The 25,283-nt window shown below is 56.3% G+C and overlaps 1 protein-coding gene across 6 annotated transcripts in view; it reads right to left on the bottom strand.

Moving 5' to 3' along the window:
- FNBP1 (formin binding protein 1) overlaps positions 1-23,387 on the bottom strand; it is a 122,901-nt gene extending 99,514 nt beyond the window's left edge. For 3 of the 6 annotated variants that reach the window (XM_062207377.1, XM_062207380.1, XM_062207378.1), the window contains exon 1: positions 23,278-23,387. In XM_062207377.1, the coding sequence (XP_062063361.1) occupies positions 23,278-23,301 (24 nt within the window). In that variant the 5' untranslated portion in view covers positions 23,302-23,387. The remainder of the gene's footprint in view (positions 1-23,277) is intronic. The other 3 variants (XM_062207376.1, XM_062207379.1, XM_062207381.1) reach the window with 1 other exon arrangement.
- Positions 23,388-25,283: the final 1,896 nt, after the last annotated feature.

The following is a 25,283-nucleotide window of genomic DNA, read 5'->3' as shown; positions in this document are numbered from 1 at the left end:
ACCGGGACAGAATCCGGCGCCCCAACCGGGACTAGAACCTGGGGTGCCGCTGACACAGGTGGAGGATTAGCCTAGTGAGCCACAGCGCTAGCCACTGCTCTGCTTCTGATCCAGCTCCCTACTAATGTGCCTGGGAAAGCAGTGGAAGATGGCCCAAGTTTTTGGGCCCCTGCACCCGCGTGGGAGACCAGGATGAAGCTCTGGCTCCTGGCTTCAGCCTGGCCCAGCCTTGGCTGTTGCGTCATTTGGGGAGAGAACCGGCAGATGGAAGATGTTCATCCTCTCTCTCTCTCTCTCTCTCTCTCTCTCTCTGTAACTCTGCCTTTCATGTAAATAAATAAGTCATTTTCACAAAGGCAGGAAAGCACACTGACCCCACAGCACAGAACAGATCCCTGCACGTTAAGGGGAAGCTGACCTTTCCCCGGCAGCTCTCCCGACCTAGCAGGCGTTTATAGGAAATGTTGATGCACAAAGGGCACAGTTCTTCATTTCATACTGTGAAGAATGTGCGGGCACTGCGGGCACGGCCTGCAATGTGCTCCCGGAAGCACTGCCGGCTGGCATGAACAGGGGCTGGTGTGCGACACGACAGGGCGAGCCCCCCCCCCCGCCCCCGCCCCCGCAATGCCGTTGGAGTCTCTGTGCACCAGCGGGAAGCTGGGTGAGAAGTGGAGCAGCCGGCGGGGACTCAAGACCCTGCTCTGAGAGGGAACGCCGGTGTCACCGTGCTGGCTTAGCCGGCTGCGCCACAGTGCAGGCCCCAGGATTGTTTTTGATGCCGGTCAAAACTCTGTCTTTACCCACCCAGTTGCCCAGCACTTACAAACAATAAGAGTATAATGTAGCTAAATTGTACCACAGCAATCTCTACAAACTGAAAATTCTGTCCCTTGAAATCCCCACGTGGGGGCTTCATGTCAACAAGCAAGACTCACTCACAAAACAACGCATCCAAAAATTAAGTCTAAACTCCACGGCATTCGTCTCATAAAAAAAAGTCTTTGTGGATTTAACAGTGCTGTTGGAAGGCCAGCTCCAACCAGAGTGATTTAAGAAAACATTGTGGAATATCAATTCTGGAATTTGCTCCTATATTTACAAAAATTTTAAAACATCATCATGACTGCTCCATCTGGAACCAAAGTCTGCCACATAAATTCAGAAATTAACTGGGAAGAAACCAACAGAACCACCCCGGCTTGTTTTGTTGTTTACTTCTGGTCTTCCCAGAGATGGCCAGCCCCAGGCAAATGCCATTTTTCAAGTCTCCAGATGCACAAAGCTGACCGATTCTCACAAACACGGGGCTGTCTTCACAGGACCTGACTGGATTACAAAGCAAACAAACAAACAAAAAGCTTCAGAATTGAGAGTAACCACCAGAATCCCCTTTTAGGGCACAAAAGCATGTTTTAATTCCACTTCTCTCTGTGAATACTAAAAGGGAGATTCCTGCTGTTAAAACCCCAGCAAACAGGCAGAGACTCTGCCTGGGGACAATGCAACAGGTTCACGTTCAACCAGGAACCAGGGCCGGGCAGGCCTCTGGCCTAGCGGTGGAAACCCCCCAAGTCCCGTAGGGAAGAGCCTGGGTTCGAAACCTGCCTCTGACTCCCTCCTATCTCCAGCTCCCTGCAAGTGCAGACACCAGGACTCGAGCCCCTGCCACCCATGGGAGAGGCCTGGACTGAGTTCCCAGCTCCCGGGTTGGGCCTGGCGCAGTGCCAGCATCGCTGGGCGCGTGGGGAGGGAACCAGCGCGCAACAGGGTTCGTTCTCCTTCTCTCTGTGCGGGTCTTTCCCTGTCTGTCTCTCAAAATAAATAAAACCAACATGTGCAAACATGCACTTTCTCATCTAATCAGAGTATTCTAGAATTCCCTGTGCCGAGCGTCTTTGTTCTTGGTTTACTACATCTTGCCTTATGCTGGGAACAGCAACTTGTTTCTGTGACAAACGCCCTCGGCAACACAAAGACCCTCAGGATTTATTAACAAGCCGGGAAGGAAGCCACAGCAGCAGGGGGTGAGTACCCTAGGCCAGCCGGGCAGAGACTCGGCCCAACCCCAGCCTCCAGCTCCTGGCGCTCTGCTCTGAATGCCTACACAGGCTCCAGGAAGGCTCCGACGGGCGCTTTGAGAGGCTGCCATCTCCCATCTCTTCAGCGGCAGGCGGCTCTCAGCCCTCCACGCCCGCTGCGAGCCCTGGACCTCACGGCAAAGCAGACGCACAGACTGCCACTGCTTCCCAAACCGAACACGTCTCCAGAACACTGTTACCTGGCCGGGCATTTTTCCAAAGCGCTTTTCGTGTAAGATCACATGGAACTGGTCATGATTCTAGCAATTTCTAGAAATCTCACCCCTGCTGACCTCATGGCCAGTGGTCAAGCAGTTTCCTCTCCGCTGCCCACGGTGCACGGCTCAGTGCCTTGCACAACGTGTGTTTGTGGAAGTGAATGACAACACGGGTGGACTGAACGGTGTCTAAGGTCAACCTCACTGCAGCGGCTCAAAAAAAGAACCAAACAGACCGCTTCAGCCACGCTGTAATGTCCGCAAGGTATAGAAGCCCCACCCGGACACTCCCCGCGAGCGCCGCTCTGCCGCTGCAGCTCCTGCTTCCCAAAAGGCGAGCGCCGGCACCGAGGAGCCAACCAGACACAGAGCCGCCACACAGCGCCACAACCGACGTGGTGGCAACTAGTTCAGGGGTGAGCACTGCCCACGCCCTCCTCGGGGTTCCACTGCACGCTGTGGCCCATCATCCTGCAGCTCCTCACACACCCTTGAACCTGCCCAGCATCGAGCACGCCCACATCAGACAGGCGGCTTCAACCAGCACACCCCTCCATCCGCTGCGAGGGGACCCTCAGCCCTGCAAGGTCGCACAGCCACCGTGTCACACAGCACTCACACTGCCTCTGACACCCCCAAGGCCCAAGGACCTTCCCAAAGGGCGCTTTGTCACTGTACCCACGACTTGGCCGCTCAGCACCAGTCTGGTTTTGACTTCCTTTCTCTTTTATTTATTTATTTATTTTTTAAGATTTATTTAGAGAGCTCTTTCATCCATTGGTTCACTCCCCAGATGGCTGCAACAGACAGGGCTGGGCCAGGCTGAAGCCAGGGGTTCCATCTGGCTCTCCTACGTGGGAGGCAGGGGCCCAAGCACCTACACCACTGTCTGTTGGCATTGGCAGGAAGCTGGGTCAGAGCGGAGCAGCCGCACTTGAACTAGCAGCACTCTGCTATGAAATGCCAGCATCCACAATGCCAGCCCCTACGTTTACTTCTTTTAATTTATTCATCTGAGACACACAGAGAGCTCTCGCCCTCTGGTTCCCTCCCCCAGGGCTGAGGCTGGGTCAGGCCAAAGCCGGGACCCAGGAGCTCAGCCCAGGCCTACCAGAGGGTGGCAGGAACCTGAGCCACCACGGCCGCCTCCAGGGTCTGCATTTCAGGAAGTTGGAGTCAGGAGCTGGACTCGGTTATGGAACCCAGTTCTTATCACACGCTGAAGACTGAAGGGGGACTTCCTTTGCCCACGTTAGCTTTTTCGTTCTCAGCTGTCATCAGAACTTGTCTTTATCCTGCCCACCCTCTTCCGACTGCGGCCCGGGCTTTTCTTCCTGGTTTAGTTGGCTGCTCCTCCCACGTGCTCACACACAACCCCTGGCGTCGCACAGGAAATCAGGGCAGCGAGGAAAGACGACCCGCAGCGGTGACGAAACAAACAACTCGGTGAGCCTTTTGCTTTCTCGGCCAAACGGTGCCTTTTGGGCAAAACAGTTATGGTATTTCCACCTGCGGAGTCACACCCAAGACATCCGGTCTACGTCCAGGGAGCCTCGCCATGCCAGGAATGTACCCAGCGACTCCATGTACGGGTCACTTTCTGCGTAGCTAAACCTCTGTGGGAAGTCCGCAGGAGACTTCCAAACAGAGCCGTGGGCGCTGTGCCGTAGCTGACAGCGAGGGACTCTCTGCTCATGCAGTGTCACCCCCTCAGTGTCAGCTCACCCTCGAAGTCAGCTCGAGGGCCGGAGGTCATCCAGGCTCGCCGGCACCCAACTCCATCGATCACTTCTTCTTCATTTTGTGTTTAAAGACTGATTGATTTATTTGGAAGGCAGAGTGACCGGGAGACAGAGCGATTTTCCATTAACAGGCTCACTTCCCAAATGGCTGCATCAGCCCAGAGGGGCCAGGCTAAAGCCAGGAGCCTGGAATTCCATCTGGGGCTCCCACATGGGTGGCAGGGGTCCAAGCACTTGAGCCATTATCTGCTGCTTCCGCAGGCGTGTTATCAGGGAGATGGATTGGAAACAGAGCAGCAGAGACTGGAAGCTGTGCTCGCCGGGGTTGCCAGCACTGCAGGTGGCGGCCTAACCCACTGCACCGCAATGCCAGCCCCTACGGATCACTTCTACGGTATTCCGAACAAGGAAGCACACGTTGCATTTCTTTTTGTCTCCCACTCAATTTCTTCTTGACATAGAATTCGAGACATGAGAGGCCGGCACTGTGGTGTAGCAGGTAAAACTGCCGCCTGCAAGCGCTGGCATCCCATGTGGGTGCTGGTTCGAGTCCCGGCTGCTCCACTTCCGATCCAGCTCCCTGCTAATGCTCCTAGAAAATAAATGGAGGATGGCCCAAATGCCTGGGCCCCTGCACCCACGTGGGAGACCTGAAGAAGCTCCTGGCTCCTGGCTTCAGACCAGCTCAGCTCCGGCCACTGGAGAGTGAAGTAGCAGATGGAAGACCTTTCTCTCTGTCTCTCCGCCCCACCCTAGTAACTCTGCCTCTCAAATAAACAAATTAACCTTAAAAAAAAAATTCAAGCCATGAAGTAGAATCAGCACAACCAGCAAGTGCAGAGGTGAATAACGACCGGCAAAACGCAAGCAGGTTTCCGAGCCCGAACTTCACTGCTCCGTGCGCTCGTTAGCTCGCTCACCCCGGGATCCTTAAGGCGGGCACTGCCATTGTCCCCACTTCACAGCTGAAGGAACTGAGCTTAGACGACTTGTCCAGGATGACTCAGCTGGTCACGAACAGGACATGAACCACGCAGGCTGGCGCCAGACCTGTCTTCTTGACCATATGACACACTAAGCAAATTGTAGAAAACTTAGAAAAACTTAAAAATAAATGGCCTTCAGCTCTCTGCTGTGGCCCGGGAAGGCAGTGGAGGATGGCCCAGGTCCCTGGGCCCTGCACCCACATGGGAGACCAAGAGAAGCACCTGGCTCCTGGCTTCTGATCAGCGCGGTGCGCCGGCCGCAGCGGCCATTGGAGGGTGAACCAACGGCAAAAAGGAAGACCTTTCTCTCTGTCTCTCTCTCTCACTGTCCACTCTGCCTGTCAAAAAAAAAAAAAAAAAAAAAAAAGGCCTTGGGGTGAGCTTTTGGCACAGAAGTTCAGCCACTACTTGTGATGCCTGCACCCATATCAGGGCCGGTTCAAGTCCCAGCAGCTCTGCTTCCAATCCAGTTCCCTGCTAATGCATCCCGGGGGGCAGCAGACGATGGCTCAAATGCCCAGGCCCCTGCACCCACGCGGGAGACCCAGAAGAAACTCCTGGCTCCTGATCCACCCCGCTCCAAACATTGTAGCCATGTGGGGAATGAACCAGCAGATGGAAGATCTTTCTCTGTCTCTGTGCCTTTTGATTAAAATGAAAATAATCTTTAAAAATCAAATAAAAACTCACAGCCTTAAGAGACGACTCTCTGCATCTAGCCCACCAAGTGCCTCACTGTGCATCCTTTTACCCAAGGAGGGAGTGGGCTGCCAGGAATAACCAGATCCTCTGCCCGCGCCCAGCAGAGCAGGTGCGCTGGCCCAGCGGCGGTCCTGCGTCACACTGAAGCCACAGGAAGCTCGCGTTTTATTTCCTCCCTCTTAGCACATGTGTGAAGCAGAGCAGCACGGGCTGTGTTTCAAAGAGGAAATGAAATCTGGGGGGGAAATGGCAGAAATATCTCTTAGCAAAGGGAATCGTGATGAAGTGTCCACCACTGGGACTTGATGGGTGTGACCACAACATGAAACGGAATCTGACTTTTTCCACAAACGAGAATTGCCCCATTCAGAGTGTACAGTGTAACAAGAACCTGGGAACCACTGTGGCAGTTTGGTTCTCTCTCTCTCTCTCTTTTTTTAAAGATTTATTTTATTTATTTGAAAGAGTTAGAGAGAGAGGGAGAGAAAGAGAGAGAGGTCTTCCATCCACTGGTTCACTCCCCAGATGGCTGCAATGGCCAGAGCTGTGCCGATCCGAAACCAGGAGCCAGGTGCTTCTTCCAGGTCTCCCACGTGGGTGCAGGGGCCCAAGCACTTGGGCCATCTTCTACTGCTCTCCCAGGCCACAGCAGAGAGCTGGATCACAAGTGGAGCAGCCAGGTCCAGAACCGGCGCCTATATAGGATGCCAGTGCTGCAGACTAGGGCTTTTAACCCACTGCACCATAGCACCGGCCCCTCTCTTTTTTTAAAAAGATTTATTTAAATATTTGGAAGGTAGGGTGACAGAGGGGCGGAGACAGTGGGGACTATTCCATCTGCAGATTCACTCCGCAAACACCCACAACAGCCAGGGGCAGCCCTGGCTGAAGCCAGGAGCCAGGAACTCCATCCGGGTCTCCCACGTGGGTGGCAGGGCCCAGGCAGCTGGGCGGCCGTCTGCTGCCTCCCAGGCGCATTAGCTGGAAGCTGGAGCAGAACTGCAGAGGAGCCGAGACCCACGGCGGGCACCCGGACACGGGACGTGGGCGCCCCAAGCCACAGCTCGGCCTGCCGCACCACAGTGCCCACGGCTTCCTGTGAGCCCCACCACTCCACTTCCTCTCCTCAGCTGCAGAGAACGTGAGCACAAAACCTCCCTGAGGCTTCTCCACGACCGGCAGGGCTGATCTTACACACACGCGGTAGCCCTGTCCTCCAGCCAATGAAGAGCGCCGGTGCGCCTGTCGTGGGCGCGGCATCTGGGGACACCGGTCCACTGGCCGCTTCCACACTAAACCACCCCCAAAGCTCAGGGGTTAGGACCCAGCCTGGCCGGTGCCGCGGCTCACTAGGCTAATCCTCTGCCTGCAGCGCCGGCACCCCAGGTTCTAGTCCCCGTTGGGGTACCAGATTCTGTCCCGGTTGCCCCTCTGCCAGTCCAGTTCTCTGCTGTGGCCCGGGAGTACAGTGGAGGATGGCCCAAGTGCTTGGGCCCTGCACCCGCATGGGAGACCAGGAGAAGCACCTGGCTCCTGGCTTCGGATCGGCGCAGCACCGGCCATGGCTGCCGTTTAGGGGGTGAACCAATGGAAGGAAGACCTTTCTCTTGTGTCTCTCTCACTGTCTAACTCTGCCTGTTAAAAAAAATTTAATTAGTTAAAAAAAAAAAAAAACAAGACCCAGTCTGTGATGGGCCAGGATTTGGACAGGGACGACCCTGGCTGCGGCCTTGGTGGGCAGGGCTGACGGCTGGAGAGGTGCACCTGCGGAACCACCCAGAATCCCTCACTCGTCCGCCTGGCGGCTGATGGGCACGGCTGGCTGAGGCCTCAGTCGGGCCGTCGACAGAACCTCTGTGGCCGCCTTCTCCTGTGGTCTGTGTGTGTGCTGCTGAGGCTTCCTTACAACATGGCGGCTGGGTTCTGTGTCAGCATCCCGGGGAGGCAGAAGAGTGTTGCTGCCTCAGAGGCCACAGCGGGGTGGGGGAGGGACCGGAGCCCCGCCCACCACTCAAGGGGAGGAGCCTGAGGTCACACATTGTACCCGGAGCAGGTGGCTGGGAGCCTGTGGTGGGTGACCCACCGCACGTGGAAAGGAGGGCTCTCCCGCAATCTGATGCACTTGGTGACACAGTATCACCGATCTTCAATGATCGCTGCGAGAGATAAAGAGGAAAATTGGGGGCCGGCACTGTGGCACAGTAGGCTAAGCCTCCGCCTGTGGTGCTGGCATCCCATATGGATGCTGGTTTATTTCTGGCTGTCCACTTCCGACCCATCTCCCTGCTAATGTACCTGGGAAAGCAGCAGATGGCGGCCCAAATACTTGGCCCCTGCAACCATATAGGAGACCCAGAGGAAGCTCCTGGCTTCGTATCAGCCCAGTTCCAACCATTGTGGCCATCTGGGGAGAGAGCTAGAGGATGGAAGATATCTCTCTCTCTTTCTCTGTAACTCCACCTTTCAATTAAAATAAGTAAGTCTTTAAAAAAAGAAAAACTGGGGAGGCCAGTGCTGTGGCATAGCAGGCTAAGCCTCCGTCTGTGGTGCCGGAATCCCATAAGGGCGATGGTTTATGTCCCGGCTGCCCCACTTCCGATCCAGCTCTCCGCTGTGGCCTGGGAAAGCAGTGGAAGATGGCCCGAGTCTGCACCCTCATGGGAGACCCAGAAGAAGCTCCTGGCTTTGGATCGGCTCAGCTCCAGCAGTTACGGTCACTTTGGGAGTGAACCAGTGGATGGAAGACGTTTCTCTGTCTCTCCCTCTCTCTAACTCTGCCTCTCAAATAAATAAATAAACCTTTAAAAAAGGAAAAAAAGGAGGAAAATCAAACAATACTAGGCACAATGGAAATCTGAGTTGGGAGACCCACGGAGGCTCCCCTCGGGACACGCCTGCTTTCCTGGGGGGTCCGGGGAGGGGGCTCATCTCACGGAACCCTTGCCAAGAGCCGAGCGCGTGGGCACAGACGCGTTCTCTCTTCCCTGCGTCACCCCCCCCCCCCATGCCGGGGTGATGGGAGCAGCACTCAGAGGCACTTAGCTGAGCTGCGCACCGCTCCGCAGAGAAGCCCCGGGGCAGCACGGGAGGCTGTGTGGTGCCTGTGTTTTCTTCCACAGTTCCTGGCTCACAACCCCCTCCCCAGGAGCAGAACCCAGAACCTCAGAGAGTGGTCATGAGACACCCCCCCATTCCAGGGGGCCCCGCCCACATCCTCGGGGAGGAACGAGGAGGGATTCTTCCCTCCAAGTCCGTGGGGGCGTCGCTGCAGAAACCCCAAAGGACAGGCTCCAGAGCTGTCCGAGAGCACGGAGCAGGTGGGGGTTCTCAGCAGAGGGCACCGGCACTTCGTGGCCCTGGAGCCTCCCCCTCCCTGCTGCTGTGTCCGAAAGATAAAGAAAACCAGAAATCCACGCTCACTGGCTGTGAAGGGGAAGAATTCTGAACTTTCCCGGCCCATCTCCGCAGGTCAGAGTAAGCACACAGGCATTGCAGCCACACTATTAGGCCGTCTGCACAAGCCCATTAAAGTGACGAACGCGCGACATTAATTCCTGATGACGCCCCCAAACCGAGTGCCCATGGGTGGCCATTTAGTTCTAGTTTTCCCATGTAGGACTCGGTGATGAGTTTTACTTCTTAGCACATCAAAGCTCCGAGCACCACTTATTATGCCCTCATAACCATTTACAAAACCAATCAACGCCTCCCTGCCTGCGACCCCACCCACCTGTGAGTTTCACAGAACGATTCCCGGGAAGGTAAGCAGCTTGGCGGGCAGAGGGCACAGCCGTGCCCAAAAGGGCAGTGACCGCTGGGCTAAGCCGCCGGGTTCTGAGGTTAAGTAACAGTGTTTGCTGGACTCCCTGCCAGAGCTTAGAATCTACCACCTTGGCCGGCGCTGTGGCTTAACAGGCTAATCCTCCCCCTTGCGGCACCGGCACACGGGGTTCTAGTCCCGGTCGGGGCGCCGGATTCTGTCCCGGTTGCCCCTCTTCCAGGCCAGCTCTCTGCTATGGCCCGGGAAGGCAGTGGAGGATGGCCCAGGTGCTTGGGCCCTGCACCCGCGTGGGAGACCAGGAGAAGCACCTGGCTCCTGGCTTCGGATCAGCGCGATACGCCGGCCGCGGCGGCCATTGGAGGGTGAACCAACGGCAAAAGGAAGACCTTTCTCTCTGTCTCTCTCACTGTCCACTCTGCCTGTCAAAAAATAAAAATAAAAATAAAAGAATCTACCACCTCCAGGCTCGCTTTTCTGATGATCCAAATTCACTTCTCCCACTTGGAGCTCTTCCTTGAACTCCAGGAGCTCGTGTTTAACTATCTACTGGATTTCCTCTTTTTGTGTGTTTGTTTCAAAAATATTCACTTATTTTTAGCTAACTGAAAGGCAGAGAGAAAGAAAGAAGACAGAGCGGGGACGGGTGTTGTGGTGTAGGGGTTTGGGATGCCGCCTGCGATACTCACATCCCATACGGCCACTGGTCGGAGACCCAGCTCTCCGCTTCCAATCCAGCTCCCTGCTAATGGCCTGGGAAAGCACGGGAAGTTGGCCCACATTCTTGGGTCCCTGCACCCATGTGGGAGACCTGGAAGAAGCCCCTGGCTCCTGGCTTCAGCCTGGCAAAGCCCTGGCCCACTGTGGCCATTTGGGGAAGTGAACCAGTGGATGAAAGATCCCTCTCCCTCTCCCTCTCTCTCTCTCTGTAACTCTGCCTTTCAAGTAAATAAATTTTAAAAAGGAGGATGAGGAGGAGAGAGAAGGAGGAAGAAATCTGCTGGTTCACTCCCCAGTGCCACCAACAGCCAGGGCTGGGCCAGGCCGAAGCCAGGAGCCAGGAGCTCCACCTTGGTCTTCCATGTGGATGGCAGCAACAAAGTACTTGACCCTTTACTGGCCATTTTCCCCGGCACATTAGCAAGAAACTAGATTGGAAGCAGAGTGGCCAGGCCTGGAACCAGTGCTGTGACGAGCGATGTCGTGTCCCAGGAGGTGGCCCTACCCACTGCGCCACTCTGCCTGCCCCCACCGGGTTTTGGACTCTGTTCTCTCCCACTCTCTTTTGCCTCCATTGCATTTATCATGATGTGACGCACTACAAGCAGAAATCATACATGTGAGAGTTATTTAAGTCACGCAGAAAAGGGAATTAATAGTTTATTTTGGTGCAAAACAATTTTGAAGACCATGCATAACTTCTTCATAATACAGATTTTCCAAGGATTTTCTGGATATCCTCTATATATGGATTTCAAATTGTTTTTTGCACCGAAACAATTTATCTTTTCATTCTATATTTCTACAGAATCTTTTTAGAGGCTTGAATTTTTTTTCCCTAAATTTAAAAAAACGTATGTATTCAAGAAATGGAGAGAGAGATGAAAAGAGAGTTCTCCCATCCACTGGTTCATGCCCCAAATAACCACAACAGGCAGCGCTGAGCTGGGTCAAAGCCGGGAGCCAGGCATTCACTCCAGGCTTCCCACGTGAGTGGCAGGAACCCAACCACCGAGCCATCCCCTCTGCCTCCCAGGGGCTGCAGGAAGCTGGAGCCGGAGCCAGAGCTGGTGTCAGAGCCAAGCACTTTGATGTGGGCTCCAAGCTAATTAACCAGCCACACAACCAAAGGCTAAACCCGCAGAACATTTGGAAATACTCTCACGCGTGCAGATTTCACAATGCTTGCTTCACTGCCCTCTGCCCAGAACAATGCCTGGCACATGCTAAGCGGTCCGCTATATTTTTTCAGATAAATCAGTGAATGGTGACTTAGCTGAATGAATCACAACCCAAAATCAAAAAGAACAAAGAAGACCTTAACGGGCTGGTGCCGGGCTACGGTGGGCCGAGCCACTCCTTGCGTCACAAGCACCCCTAACTGCAGCACCAGTTTGAGTTCCCGCCGGGGAAGGCAGAGGAGGACGGCCCAAGTGCCTGGGCTCCTGCCACCCATGTGGGAGACCAGGACGGGATTTCTGGCTCCTGGCTTCAACCTGGCCAGTCCAGCTGTTGCGGCCATTTGGAGAGTGAACCAACAAATGGAAGGAAGATCTCTCTCTCCTCTTTCTCTGATGGCCCACCTTTCAAATAAATAAATAAATCTTTAAAAAAAAAAAAGACTTTAAAATAGTTATATCAATTCTAAGCGGCTGACAGGGCAAGGAATTAGCACTAAAATATTACCAGATTTTAAATTCATTATAAAAGAGAAAATGGGGGCCGGCGCTGGGGCAGAGAGGGTAAAGCTGCCATAATGGGCGCTGGTTTGAGTCCCGGCTGCTCTCCGCCCAACGCAGCTCCCTGCTAATGTGCCTGGGAAGGCAGTGGAAGATGGCCCAAGTGCTTGGGCCCCTGCACCCATGTGAGAGACGTGGGTGAAGCTCCTGGCTCCTGGTTCTCTCTCTGCAATTCTGCCTTTCAAATAAATAGATAAATCTTAAAAAAAAAAAAAATGAGCAAAAACTAAAACTGTGGGGAATGTGGGAAAGCAGTGAAATGAATACCCCACATCCGATCTGGGAACTAAGTGGGAGCCCAGGGATGGAAGATGGGACAGAGTGAGGATTAAAACCGATCTGATCCGTAGTTACTGTGCCGTAGCCTGCTCAGGGCAGGAGCGGGTTAACAGAAAAGGCATCTGCGTAGCAACTGTGAAACAGGCTCCATTCTGTCCCCACGCAGGGGAGGCTGGCGCCCGGGGTGCACTGTCACCAGCCACTCGGCTCTTCCAGCTCCGTTCTGATTTTATGCTCTCCAGGAAACCTGGTATGGGAGGAGCCTTCCACACAGCTCAGCAAATCCGAATACCCCCTCTCCTTACACACTCTTTCACCCAAAGTTTAAAATCTGCGTTCTGGTTTGTTCATCAGTCTTGGGAATTCACTGGAAAGACTCAAGTCTGTTAGCTACAAAGTGCTGACAAGCAAACCCGGGAGCTCTCTCAGGCCTGTGCCAGCCGAGCAGAGACAGACGGGAGAGACGGGAGGTTTGGATTTTCTCCCCCGAGGCTGACCTACATGGGATGCCAGGAAGTCCGTGGAAAAACAGAATTAAAACTTGTTTATGGGCCGGCGCTGTGGTGCAGCAGGTTAACGCCCTGGCCTATAATGCCAGCATCCCATATGGGAGCCGGTTCGAGACCTGGCTGCTCCACTTCTGAGCCAGCTCTCTGCTGTGGCCTGGGAAAACAGTGGAGGATGGCCCAGGTCCTTTGGCCCCTGCACCCGCACCAGAAGAAGCTCCTGGCTCCTGGCTTCGGATCGGCGCAGCTCCAGCCCTTGTGGCCAATTGAGGAGTGAACCAGATAGAAGCAGATAGACCTCTCTCTTGCTTACTCTCTCTCTCTCACTTTCTCTCTCTCTCTCTCTCTCTGTATAACTCTGACTTTCAAATAAATACATAAATATTTTTAAAAAATTGTTTATGTTGGTGCAAAAAAAATTTGGAACCTGCGTCAGCACCTGCACCATCTCTCCAAGGACCCGTCTGGTCCTGTCACACACGTTAGGAGCCCATGCTCCGTTCAGGTGTGCAAACAGGATTGCAAGGGGAATAGCCCCCTTTAAAGGTGCCACGCTGGAGGCCGGCGCTGCGGCTAAGGAGCCTGGGAAAGCAGGGGGCGTGGCCAGAGCGCAGGCATGGCCCCTGCACCCACCTCTCCCTGCCTCCTGGTTTCAGACACTGGCCTCCTTCACTTGACTCTGCAAGTGAACCACTGTCAGGAAGATCTCTCTCTCTCTCTCTCTCTCTCTCTCTCTCTCTCTGTCCCCGTGTCTCTCCCTCTCTCTCCATCACTTTGCCTTTCAAATAAGAAAAATAAATCATAAATAAAAATAATAATAAGGGCCGACGCTGTGGCATAACAGGTAAAGCCGCCACCTGCAGTGCCGGCATCCCACATGGGCGCCAGTTCGAGTCCTGGCTGCTCCACTTCCGATCCAGCTCTCTGAAATGGCCCCTGCAGCCACATGGGAGATCCGGAAGAAGCTCCTGGCTCCAGATCGGCGCAGCTCCTGCCGTTGCAGCCATCTGGGGAGTGAATCAGCAGATGGAAGCCCCCGCCCCCCGCCTCTACCTCTCTGTAACTCTGCCTTTCAAATAAATAAATAATCTTAAAAAAATAATAATGGTGCTAAGTTTCCTTTTTACTACACACATAAGAAAACATTTATTTCTCAAGAACCACAAGCTTGGGGCTGGCGTTGTGGCGTAGCAGGTGGGGTCACCACCTGTGATCCCATACAGGAGCCAGGCATGTCCCAGCTGCTCCACTTCCAATCCAGCTCCCTGCCTGGGAACTGAAGCGGAAGATGGCCCAAATGCTTGGGCTTCTGCACCCATGTGGGAGACCCGGAAGAAGCTCCTGGTTCCTGGCTTTGGCCTGGCCTGGGCCAAGCCTTTCTGTCCATCTAGGTAGTGAAGCAGTACATGGAGGATCTCTCTCTCTCTCATAAAAAAAATAAATCTAAAAAAGGGGGGAGGGGGTGCTGTGGCGTAGTGGGGTAAAGCCCCAGTCTGCAGTGTCAGCATCCCATATGGGTGCCAGTTTGAGACCTGGCTGCTGCACTTCCCATCCAGCTCCCTGCTGTGGCCTGGGAAAGCAGCAGAAGGTGGCCCAAGTGCTTGGGCCCCTGCACCCGCGTGGGAGACCTGGAAGAAGCTCCTGGCTTCGGATCAGCCCAGCTCTGGCCATTGTGGCCAGTTGGGAAGTGAACCAGTGGATGGAAGACTTCTCTCTCTCTCTCTCTCTCTCTCTCTCTCTCTCTGCCTCTCTTTCTCTCTCTGTGTAACTCTGGCTTTGAAGTAAAGAAATCTTAAAAAAAAAAAAAAAAAGACATTCAGTTCATGAGATGCTAAATATGAACGGATTATGGCTTTTGCCACAAGAAAATGAAGTTCTCTCTACCTTTTCTTGAATCTGGTAGTGTTGGTCTGAACCTATTACCAATGTTAAATAACCGAGGTTGTTATATTTTACATAAATTTGAAACAGAATTTTGAAAATACGATGGTGATTATAAGTTGGTCCCAGCTAGAAGACCATGATCCGTCAATATCAGAGCAGGGTGTTCAGCCTTGAGGTTAAGACACCAGCTCACACACCCAGCGTCCCGTTCCGGAATTCCTCCTCACTCCAGCCGCCTGCCAGCGCAGCCCCTGGGAGGCAGCACCGAGGGCTCCGAGGGCTCCGCTGTTCAGGTCCAGTAGCTCCCCTACAAGCCTGGATGGAGCCCTTGGTTTCTTGTTTGGGCCCCAGCTGTCCTAGGCCTTTGGGGGACGCACCACTGGACGGGGAGCATACACACTCTCTCAGCCTCTCAAATAAATAAATAACCAATTTTAAAAATTAAAACTTGTATAGTCCCAAATTTTTCTCTAATACATATACACATTTGGCTTCTTATGATTTAAAAAAAAATTTTAAACGGAGTATATCACTCGGCTCAAGCTAGTATGAGTGCATGTTACTAAAACAGGAAACAAATACTTCTTTATTAACACTAATTCCGGAAGACTTCACACCCACATTCCTCTAGAATTTAATTAGATTAATTTTCCAGGACATTCATGAACGCTGGGTAGCACGCAATTTTTTTAAGTGTCAAAATAAAGTCTTATTTTTAAGTGTGGGCGGTGTTGCTGAAACAAGGGTGAGTAATCCTTGCAGGAAACACAATATTAGTCTTAGCTGGGAAGCAGCAGCACTTTCTACGGCTCTCACCAGCAGAAAGCCGAAGGCACAGGGTGGCCACAGCGCAAGCAGGGCGCTCACGGCCCCACCCACCCAAAATGCAACCTATACCAAGTTTCGGGATTATGTCTGCCGACAAGAAGCTGCCGGAAACATCGAACAGGACCACAGGGCCACCTGTGTTTCGTTTTGTTTAATATCTATTAGGTAGAAAAGGCCGCGCAAGGATGCAACAATGGGACGACGGATTGCACTCGCTGCAGCCACCAGTCTCGGAGGGTAGGACAGGGTCCGGGTGTGCTCTCTCCCCTGAGGGTCTCGCCGGGTTTCCCCCAAACAGAAACCTCTGACGCATTCAGAAGAAAAGTGACAGAGCTCTGAGCTGTGGTTAGTACTGCACCGCACTGGTTCAAGGGCAGTGAGGAAACGCGATAGCTCTCCCACCCCCAGCCCTACCAACAGTCCGGAGACAGCTCTCCCACCCCCCACCCTGCCCTACCAACAGTCCAGCACAGCTCTCCCACACCCGGTCCTACCAACAGTCCAGCAACAGCTCTCCCACACCCGGTCCTACCAACAGTCCAGTGACAGCTCTCCCACACCCTGCCCTACCAACAGTCCAGCAACAACTCTCACACCCGGTCCTAACAACAGTCCAGCACAGCTCTCCCAAACTCAGCCCTACCAACAGTCCAGCGACAGCTCTCAACCCCCCACCCGGCCCTACCAACAGTCCAGCAACAACTCTCTCACACCCAGCCCTACCAACAGTCCAGCACAGCTCTCCCACACCCAGCCCTACCAACAGTCCGGCGACAGCTCTCCCAAACTCAGCCCTACCAACAGTCCGGAGACAGCTCTCCCACACTCAGCCCTACCAACAGTCCGGAGACAGCTCTCCCACACCCGGCCCTACCAACAGTCCAGCGACAGCTCTCCCACACCCGGCCCTACCAACAGTCCAGCGACAGCTCTCCCACACCCGGCCCTACCAACAGTCCAGCGACAGCTCTCCCACACCCGGCCCTACCAACAGTCCGGAGACAGCTCTCCCACACCCGGCCCTACCAACAGTCCAGCGACAGCTCTCCCACACCCGGCTCTACCAACAGTCCAGCGACAGCTCTCCCACACCCGGCCCTACCAACAGTCCAGCGACAGCTCTCCCACACCCGGCCCTACCAACAGTCCAGCGACAGCTCTCCCACACCCGGCCCTACCAACAGTCCAGCGACAGCTCTCCCACACCCGGCCCTACCAACAGTCCGGAGACATCTCTCCCACACCCGGCCCTACCAACAGTCCAGCGACAGCTCTCCCACACCCGGCCCTACCAACAGTCCAGCGACAGCTCTCCCACACCCGGCCCTACCAACACTCCAGCGACAGCTCTCCCACACCCAGCCCTACCAACAGTCCAGCACAGCTTTCCCATACCCAGCCCTACCAACAGTCCGGAGACAGATCTCCCATACCCAGCCCTACCAACAGTCCAGCGACAGCTCTCCCACACCCGGCCCTACCAACAGTCCAGCGACAGCTCTCCCACACCCGGCCCTACCAACAGTCCAGCGACAGCTCTCCCACACCCGGCCCTACCAACAGTCCAGCGACAGCTCTCCCACACCCGGCCCTACCAACAGTCCAGCGACAGCTCTCCCACACCCGGCCCTACCAACACTCCAGCGACAGCTCTCCCACACCCGGCCCTACCAACACTCCAGCGACAACTCTCCCACACCCGGCCCTACCAACAGTCCAGCGACAGCTCTCCCACACCCGGCCCTACCAACAGTCCAGCGACAGCTCTCCCACACCCGGCCCTACCAACAGTCCAGCGACAGCTCTCCCACACCCGGCCCTACCAACACTCCAGTGACAGCTCTCCCACACCCGGCCCTACCAACAGTCCAGCGACAGCTCTCCCACACCCGGCCCTACCAACAGTCCAATGACAACTCTCCCACACCCAGCCCTACCAACAGTCCAGCGACAGCTCTCCCACACCCGGCCCTACCAACAGTCCGGAGACAGCTCTCCCACACCCAGCCCTACCAACAGTCCAGCGACAGCTCTCCCACACCCGGCCCTACCAACAGTCCAGCGACAGCTCTCCCACACCCGGCCCTACCAACACTCCAGTGACAGCTCTCCCACACCCGGCCCTACCAACAGTCCAGCGACAGCTCTCCCACACCCGGCCCTACCAACAGTCCAGCGACAGCTCTCCCACACCCAGCCCTACCAACAGTCCAGCGACAGCTCTCCCACACCCAGCCCTACCAACAGTCCAGCGACAGCTCTCCCACACCCGGCCCTACCAACACTCCAGCGACAGCTCTCCCACACCCGGCCCTACCAACAGTCCAGCGACAGCTCTCCCACACCCGGCCCTACCAACAGTCCAATGACAACTCTCCCACACCCGGCCCTACCAACAGTTCACAATTTCAAGATGAAAAAGAAATCAGGAGTCCCTACTTTAAAACTTTGGGGCACAGGGCGGGGCCAGAGCTGTGGCACAGCAAGCAAAGCTGCCGCCTGCAACACCGGCATCCCCTACGGTGCCAGGTGGGGTCCCGGCTGCTCTGTTTCCGATCCAGCTCCTGGCTAATGGCCAGTGGAGGACGGCTCGGTGCTTGGGCCCCTGAAACCACATGGGAGGCCCAGATGAAGCCCCTGGCTTCCGGCTTTGGCCTGCCCCAGCACTGGCCATTGCAGCCATCCCTTTCTCTAACTCTTTTTTTTTTTTTTTTTTTTTTTTTTGACAGGCAGAGTAGATAGTGAGAGAGAGACAGAGAGAAAGGTCTTCCTTTGCCTTTGGTTCACCCTCCAATGGCCGGCGCGCTACGGCCAGCGCACCGCACTGATCCGAAGGCAGGAGCCAGGTGCTTCTCCTGGTCTCCCATGGGGTGCAGGGCCCAAGCACTTGGGCCATCCTCCACTGCACTCCCGGGCCACAGCAGAGAGCTGGCCTGGAAGAGGGGCAACCAGGACAGAATCTGGCGCCCCGACTGGGACTAGAACCCGGTGTGCCGGCGCCGCAAGGCGGAGGATTAGCCTAGTGAGCCGCGGCACCGGCCTTCTCTAACTCTTTCAAACAAATATAAATCTTAAAAAACAAAAAAGTTTAACAATTTTAGTGCCCAACAAAATAAACACAGCTATACCCACCAGGCATAGACAGCAACACGAACAACAGAGGAGGGAAAACTTCGCAAAATCTGTGTTTAAAGGGGAGAAGGCTGCCTGCAAACTATACACGGGCTCACAGCAGACGTGACTGGGCCGGCACCTCGGTCCCAGACCTCCAGCCTCCAGGACAGTGAAATCAATCTGTTGTTTATAAGAAAAACAAAACAAAAACCCAAAAAGGCAAAAAAGTTACTTAGGCCATGAGTGCTTGTTGGGCAGGAGGCCTAAGAGCCAAGTCTGAACCTCCTTTGCAATTTTGTTGCAAACTTAAAACTGCTCTAAAAAAGAAATCTATTTTGTTTAAAAAAAAAAAAGTGTCTAGAATTATACAAATTTTTACCACTGCCAAAGAATAGGAAGTTGTTACGGGCCGGCACTGTGGCGCAGTGGCTTAAGCACCACCTGTGACACCGGCATCCCATATGAGCTGCCCTTTGAGTCCCGGCTGCCCCACTTCCGATCCAGCTCCCTGCCAGTGCGCCTGGGAAAGCAGTGGAAGATGGCCCAGGTGCTTGGGCCCCTCACCCACGTCGGAGACCCAGATGGAGTTCCTGGCTTCTGATTTTGGCCTGGCCCAGCCCTGGCCATCACAGTCATTTGGGGAGTGAACCAGAGAAATGGAAGATCCCCTTTTCTCTCTAATTCTGCCTTTCAAATAAGTCAATTTTTTTTAAATTACCTTCTCACCATTTTTAGAAAGCTGATATTAAAAGGGAAAAAGGATCCATTGATTCAGTACATATTTATTGAGCTCCCACACTCAGTCAGGCACGGCTGCCAGTCTAGTTGGTAGATAATTCCTAACACTGCTACCTCTTAACGTACACAGCACAGTTAATGTCCACAGATCCAACACAGCTCAATGTACACTGTAGGCCTGGCTCTGTCCTGAAAGCACAGGCTAAAAAAAAGGAAAAAAAAAAAAAAAAAAAGGTGTACAATGCAGACGGGGGGGTGGCTTCCTACATTCACCAGGGTGCACCCTGCCGCCCCCTGGGCTTTTTCTCTGCACGTTGGGCTACTTCGGTTCTCATCAGCTCCAGAGCAGAGAGAGAGAGAGAGAGACGGCAGAGGAGCAGTCGGTCAGCCGGAAAGACAGGAACTGGGAAAAGGGCAAAATTTCCTGCGGATTTACACATCCTTCATGCAGACGCGCGAGTTCACACAAAAGCCCGGCCGACACTTCCTCACTGTAAGTAGGTAAGAGGAAAGCACCCGGGCCAAAGACACGCTCGCTTGGGCGTTGCCCTGAGGACCAGTGACAGCTCCGAGTCGGTGAACCCCGGTGAACCCCGCTGAGCCCAGGACTGTGTTTCTGAACCAGGCCTCGAGCGGGTGCGTGTTGGCTGATCTCTCGCAGAAACACCTGTTTCTCTTTCGCCTCTGAGGTCGCGGGCTAGAAGGTAAGGCCACTGTACACGATTCGGCCGTGAGAAGCAGACCTCCTTCAGCATAGGCAGCGGGCTTCAACCGTCTCACACAGGTGTTGCACGCACAGCAGTGATTCAATGAAAATTTTAAAAACTGATCTGATCGGGGGTGCTAGCGTTGTGGCACAGTAGGTTAAGCCACTGCCTACGCTGCCAGCATCCCCTGTGAGCTGCTGGGTCCCAGCTGCTCCACTTCCCATCCAGCTCCCTGCTAACGCACCTGGGAAAGCAGTGGGGGATGGCCCAATTGTTGGGGCCACTGACACCCACACGAGACACCTGGATGGAGCTCCAGGCTCCTGGCTTCAGCCTGCCCCAGCCCCAACTATTGCGGTCACTTGGGAAGTCGATCAACAGATGGAAGATCTCTTTTTCTCTCTCCCTCTCTCAGTAACTCTGCTTTTTGGGTAAATAAAATAAATCTTTCCAAAAAAATAAATTGAAAAGCAATGTGAAGGCAGAGCCATACAGATATAATACTATATATGTAATATATAATAATATAATAATAATTTCTGTATTAAGCACTTCAAAATAGCGATTAGACTTTGTCACAACCTTCTGATACAGTAAGAGAAGGCCCAATTTAACCTAAACTTACCCAGGAAGGTTATTGCAAATTATGAGTTTAAAGTCATTTTTATGGTTGTATAATAACTCGCTGACATTTCACAATTTCTCAGAAATTTCCTAGAATGTGGAAGAACACGACCATGGAGGAGTTTGAAAAAGAGAGAGTGAGCAAGAGAAAGGTTTTACCCCTGTACAAAGCAGGATGTGGCTACAGAGCAGCCCTTCATGTAAAATGCACGTTAGAAACCCGTCAATTTCCAAAGCCTTTACCTAAAACCTGCGTCAGATCTAACAGTGTCTGTGAAGGACCGAGAGAGCGGCAGCCACCTGTTACAAATAACGCACGGCCACCAAACCAGGGCTCCGGCTCGCTCTGTCTGGAGCGTGATCCTGCCAAGCCAGGCTCCAGTGCCCCATCATTATCTCATTACCCAAGCGCACGCTCCCCAAGCCACCATTCAGGGAAGCCTTCCCTCCCTCACTGCCCAGCGCGCTGTGCAGACCCAGGCCCCAGGAAAACCAGGTTCCATCTGGGATTTCCTCATCGCTCTAGGCCAGCTTCTTATCTCCGAAACCACCAACAGGGCGGATGCTTGGTGCAGACGTCCAGAGGCTGATGGGGACACCTGATCCCACATGGGGTACCCGGGCTGTGCTCCACTAGGGATCACCAGCTTCCTGCCAGTGAGCACCCGGGGGACCCAGCAGGAAATGGGCTCCGCGACTTAGGTCCCCACCGCCCACGCGGGAGACCTGGACTAAGCCCCCTGCCATTTATGGGTATTTATGGTATTTATTTATATATTTATGGTATTTATGGGTATTCAGGAACGAACCTGCAACCAGGAGATCTCTCTCTCTCTCTGCCTTTCAAATAAATTTTAAAAACTTTTTTAAAAACTACTAATAAAATACTGATGGGAGACATTTTGCTGCCCTCGCCGCGTACTCTCTCCCTCCTGTGAAACTCAGCTACTCCAAGCAGAGGCGGAACTCCTAGGGGAGGCCGTTTCCAACCACTCCTCACTGCCACATGCTTGCCTATTCAGAACCGAACACTGAATCATTCCTTCTCATCAGGGACCAGCCAGGAAACACTCAGCTACCGCACACTCTCCTCCCTTAGAAACGTTTTCCTGTGGTTCTCCAGGGCAGAGGAGCCCCAACACGTCGCAGAAGAGCAGGACCAGGAATCCCGCCATCCCAGGCGCCAAGCCTGCTCCCCTGCGCCCCGTCACGCGCCCCCGTTCCCAGGTAGGCTCAGCCCTCCCCATCCTGGCCCTGCCACCTCTCCACTCCCCCTGCAGAAACGTACAAATATCACTGCAGTCACGTGGTCCTTCCACCCCCACCCCCACTCACTGCCTCCTGCAAGATGGCCAGGGTCAGCAGGAAACGCCCACCGTGGCCTTTGGTCCCCAGCCCATCGGCAAGGCCTGTAGCTGTTGCGTCCCCCCCCCCCCCCAGCATCCCATTCTGCGCCCTGCGGCAGCCTCCATCCTCTGGCTCAGGATGACATCTGGTCTGCCCCCACGCCAGGTAAGCGAGCAGGACCCAGCAGTGAAGGAAGCACCGTGCAGGGGCCACTCGCTGCCTACTCAGCTCAGGTGTGGGCAAATATTCTTTAAAAATCTGCCGTCTGACACTCGCAGTGAATATCTAAACGTCAGCGGCGCTGTCACTCAGGGTCCCTGCGCACAGGGGACGTCTCCAAGACCAATTATCTAAGGGAGGCATCGCCCTGGGCATCTTGGCCGCTTCTGAGCCCGAGAAATGGTTATGTAAAAACAATTAATGCAAAAAAAAAAAAAAAAAGATGCGCCCCGTCTCTGGAGCCAGCCCTGTGTCTCGCCCTGCGAGTCCCGGGCCTCGCTCGCCCGCACCCTGTACAGCCCCCGAAGGTGGGAAGCGGGGAATCACAGGCCGGCCCGGGAGCCCAGGCTCGCCCGCTCCTCCTCGGGCCAGCGCACCGCCATCGCCGCCCGGCGCCGTCCCCGGGGGAAACCGCTTCCCCGCCCCGGGCGCCCTCGGCGCGGGGCCCCAGCAGCTCTCGACGCCCCTCTCCCCCCGACCCGAGACCCCCGCACTCCCGCCTCGGGCCACAAGCGCCGCACCCTCCCCAGCTCCTCAGTTTCAGGACCCGAGAGGCGCGGGGCGCCCCAGGCCGCCAGGGTGGGAAGCCCCCGCCCCCCGGGGAAAGGCTCCGCTCCCCGTCCCCGGCTCCCCCGGCCCGCCGACCCCTGCCCCGGAGAAGGCGGCCCCAGGGACAGCGGCTGGGGCGCCCGAGGACACAAGGCAGCCGCGGCGCCGACAGCCTCCACGCCCCCTTCGGCCCCTCCCGGGCTCAGGCGATCGCCCCGGGGCCGAGGGCTCTGCCCACCCCGCCCGCCCGCAGCCCCCGGCCTCCGGCAGCCCCGGGCCCGCGCCCCCTCCCCGGGGCGGCGGGGGGCTCCGACGCGCAGGGACCCCCACACCGACTCGCCTGGCCTCGGAAGGGCGGACTGGCTCGTACCTCCCGCTCCGGCCGAGGCCGGCGGGGGGCGCCGGGACCCGCGCCTCCTGCCCAGGCCGCAGGGACCCCGAGCGGCGCGCCCTCGCCCCCTCCCCAGGCTGCGAGCGCAGGCCGGCGGCGCCCGGCAGGCCCGGCCCCTCACTCACCCAGAGCTCGGTGCCCCAGCTCATGGTGCAGGGGGCGGGAAGGGGCGCTGCGCGCGGCGGGCGCGGCTCTCCAGTCCCCCTCCCCGGCGATGCCCCGGTCCTCGAGTGCCCCGCAGCCGCGGAGAACGCGGTGCCCGCACCGCCGCCGGCTCCCGCGCTCCCCGCCCCGGGTCTCCGCGGCGCTCTCCGCCCGTCGCTCCGCGGCAAAATGGCCCGAGGAAGCAGCAGCCGCGGCCGCCGCAGCGCCCGCCCGCCCCACGCCCGGCGCGCGAGGGGAGGGGGCGGGCGGGGGGCGGGCGGGGAGGCGGGGCGGGGAGACGGGGGGCGGGGAGACGGGGGCGGGGCGGGCGGGCCTGACAGCTCGCGCACGCGCGCCCCTCCCGGCTGCCCGGCCCCGCGCCCCTGGCCGGGTCCTGCGCGTCGCCGCGGGGTCCGGGAAGGCGCGGAACGCGGCGGGAGGAGCGGCCGGGCCCCGGGCGCAGCGCTGATCTTGGTCCCCCGAGGCCGGGGGCCGCTCCGCCGCGCGGGGCTCCAGGAAAACACTCTCCCCGGCAGCCGCTCCCCCGAGCCCGGGCGGCTGCGGGCGCTCGCGTCCCGCGGCCCAAAGAGCGCGGAGGCCCCGGGGGGCGCAGCCCGCGGGGCGCGAGTGGGGCCTGGAGCGAGGCCGTGCGTGCGCGGGGCGGATCCGGACGTGGAGCCCGAGGCTGGGAGGGAGCTGGGACCCTGGGGCGCACACCCTAGAGAGTTCTGGTTTCCGAACCCAGCCAGGTCCGGCTTGCGGGACCCGGAATCTCGGACGTGAACTCGAAGGCGCTGGCCGCTTCCGGGCCGGCGTCCACCTGCAGCGCGTGGCGCCGGGCCCGGCCCACGGCGGTGACCGGAGCGGAGGGCCCCGTTCCCTGTGCTCCCACGCTGGAGAGCTCGGGACCCTCTCTGCACCCACCAGGGGCCCTTGTCCCGCCCCGCGCTCAGTCCGAGCCCCCCAGCCGCGCCGCCCCCGCCCCGATGTTGCTGTCTGCTTGAACGTTTCGCCATCCCGGTGGCCCGGCGGAGCCCCCTCTGCTCCAGACACTGCTGGGCGCGGGGGCCAGGCCTGGGTCCCCGGGCAGGGCCACAGCAGGGGCGGCGGTCCAGTCCGGCTCGCAGGTCCCCCAGCGGCCCGCAGCCTCGGTAATCCCCTCGATTTCCCGGCCTTGGACGTGTGCTCGTCTAGGAGGCCTCCCAGGCGGCCGCCGGTGACAATGCGCTAACCCGGGGTGAAACAACCGGCCGCTTTGAAGAGGAAGAAGAGGAGCGCGAAGAGGAAGGAGCGGCAGGAGAGAGACCACATGAGGGTGAAACTCCACGATGAGTAAGCAGGAAACTGTTAGCTACGGAACCATTACGGTCACGCCAAGGATCGCTAACGTCATTCAGTGGTGGCGGTACCCGGAACGTGTTTGCAAATACCAGAATCTTCCAGAAATGAGGGAGAAAGACACCACGGATCTGGTGGCACTGGAAACAACCGGGAAGAGAGTGAAATAGAACACGGGGCCGGCGCTGTGGCGCAGCCGGTAAAGTCGCGGCCTGTGGTGCCGGCATCCCAAATGGGCCCCAGTTCTGGTCCCGGCTGCTCCACTTCCTATCCAGCTCTCTGCTGTGGCCTGGGAGAGCAGTGGAAGGTGGCCTGAGTCCTTGGGCCCCTGCACCCACGTGGGAGACCTGGAGGAAGCTCCTGGCTCCTGGCTTCAGATCAGTGCAGCTCCAGCCATTATGGCCAATTGGGGAGTGAACCAGCGGATGGCAGACCTCTCTCTCTCTCTCTCTCTCTCTCTCTCTCTCTAATAAATAAATAAATAAATCTTTTTAAAAAATCGCCCAGCAGGGTGGGGAAAAAGGCTAAAGTGCACTATTTTTTTAGGAAGAACTAAATATCTTTGTTTCCCTCATTGTAAGAGGGAGTGGCTCTAAGATCAGGGCTTTTTGCTACTAACCCCTTGACCTGACCAGCCATGGAATCACCG

The sequence above is a fragment of the Lepus europaeus genome, chromosome 12 (genome assembly GCF_033115175.1).
Source record: "Lepus europaeus isolate LE1 chromosome 12, mLepTim1.pri, whole genome shotgun sequence".
Classification (NCBI taxonomy): Eukaryota; Metazoa; Chordata; class Mammalia; order Lagomorpha; family Leporidae; genus Lepus; species Lepus europaeus.
The sequence above is the reverse complement of the archived record's forward strand: the minus strand, read 5'-3'. Positions and strand labels throughout refer to the sequence as shown.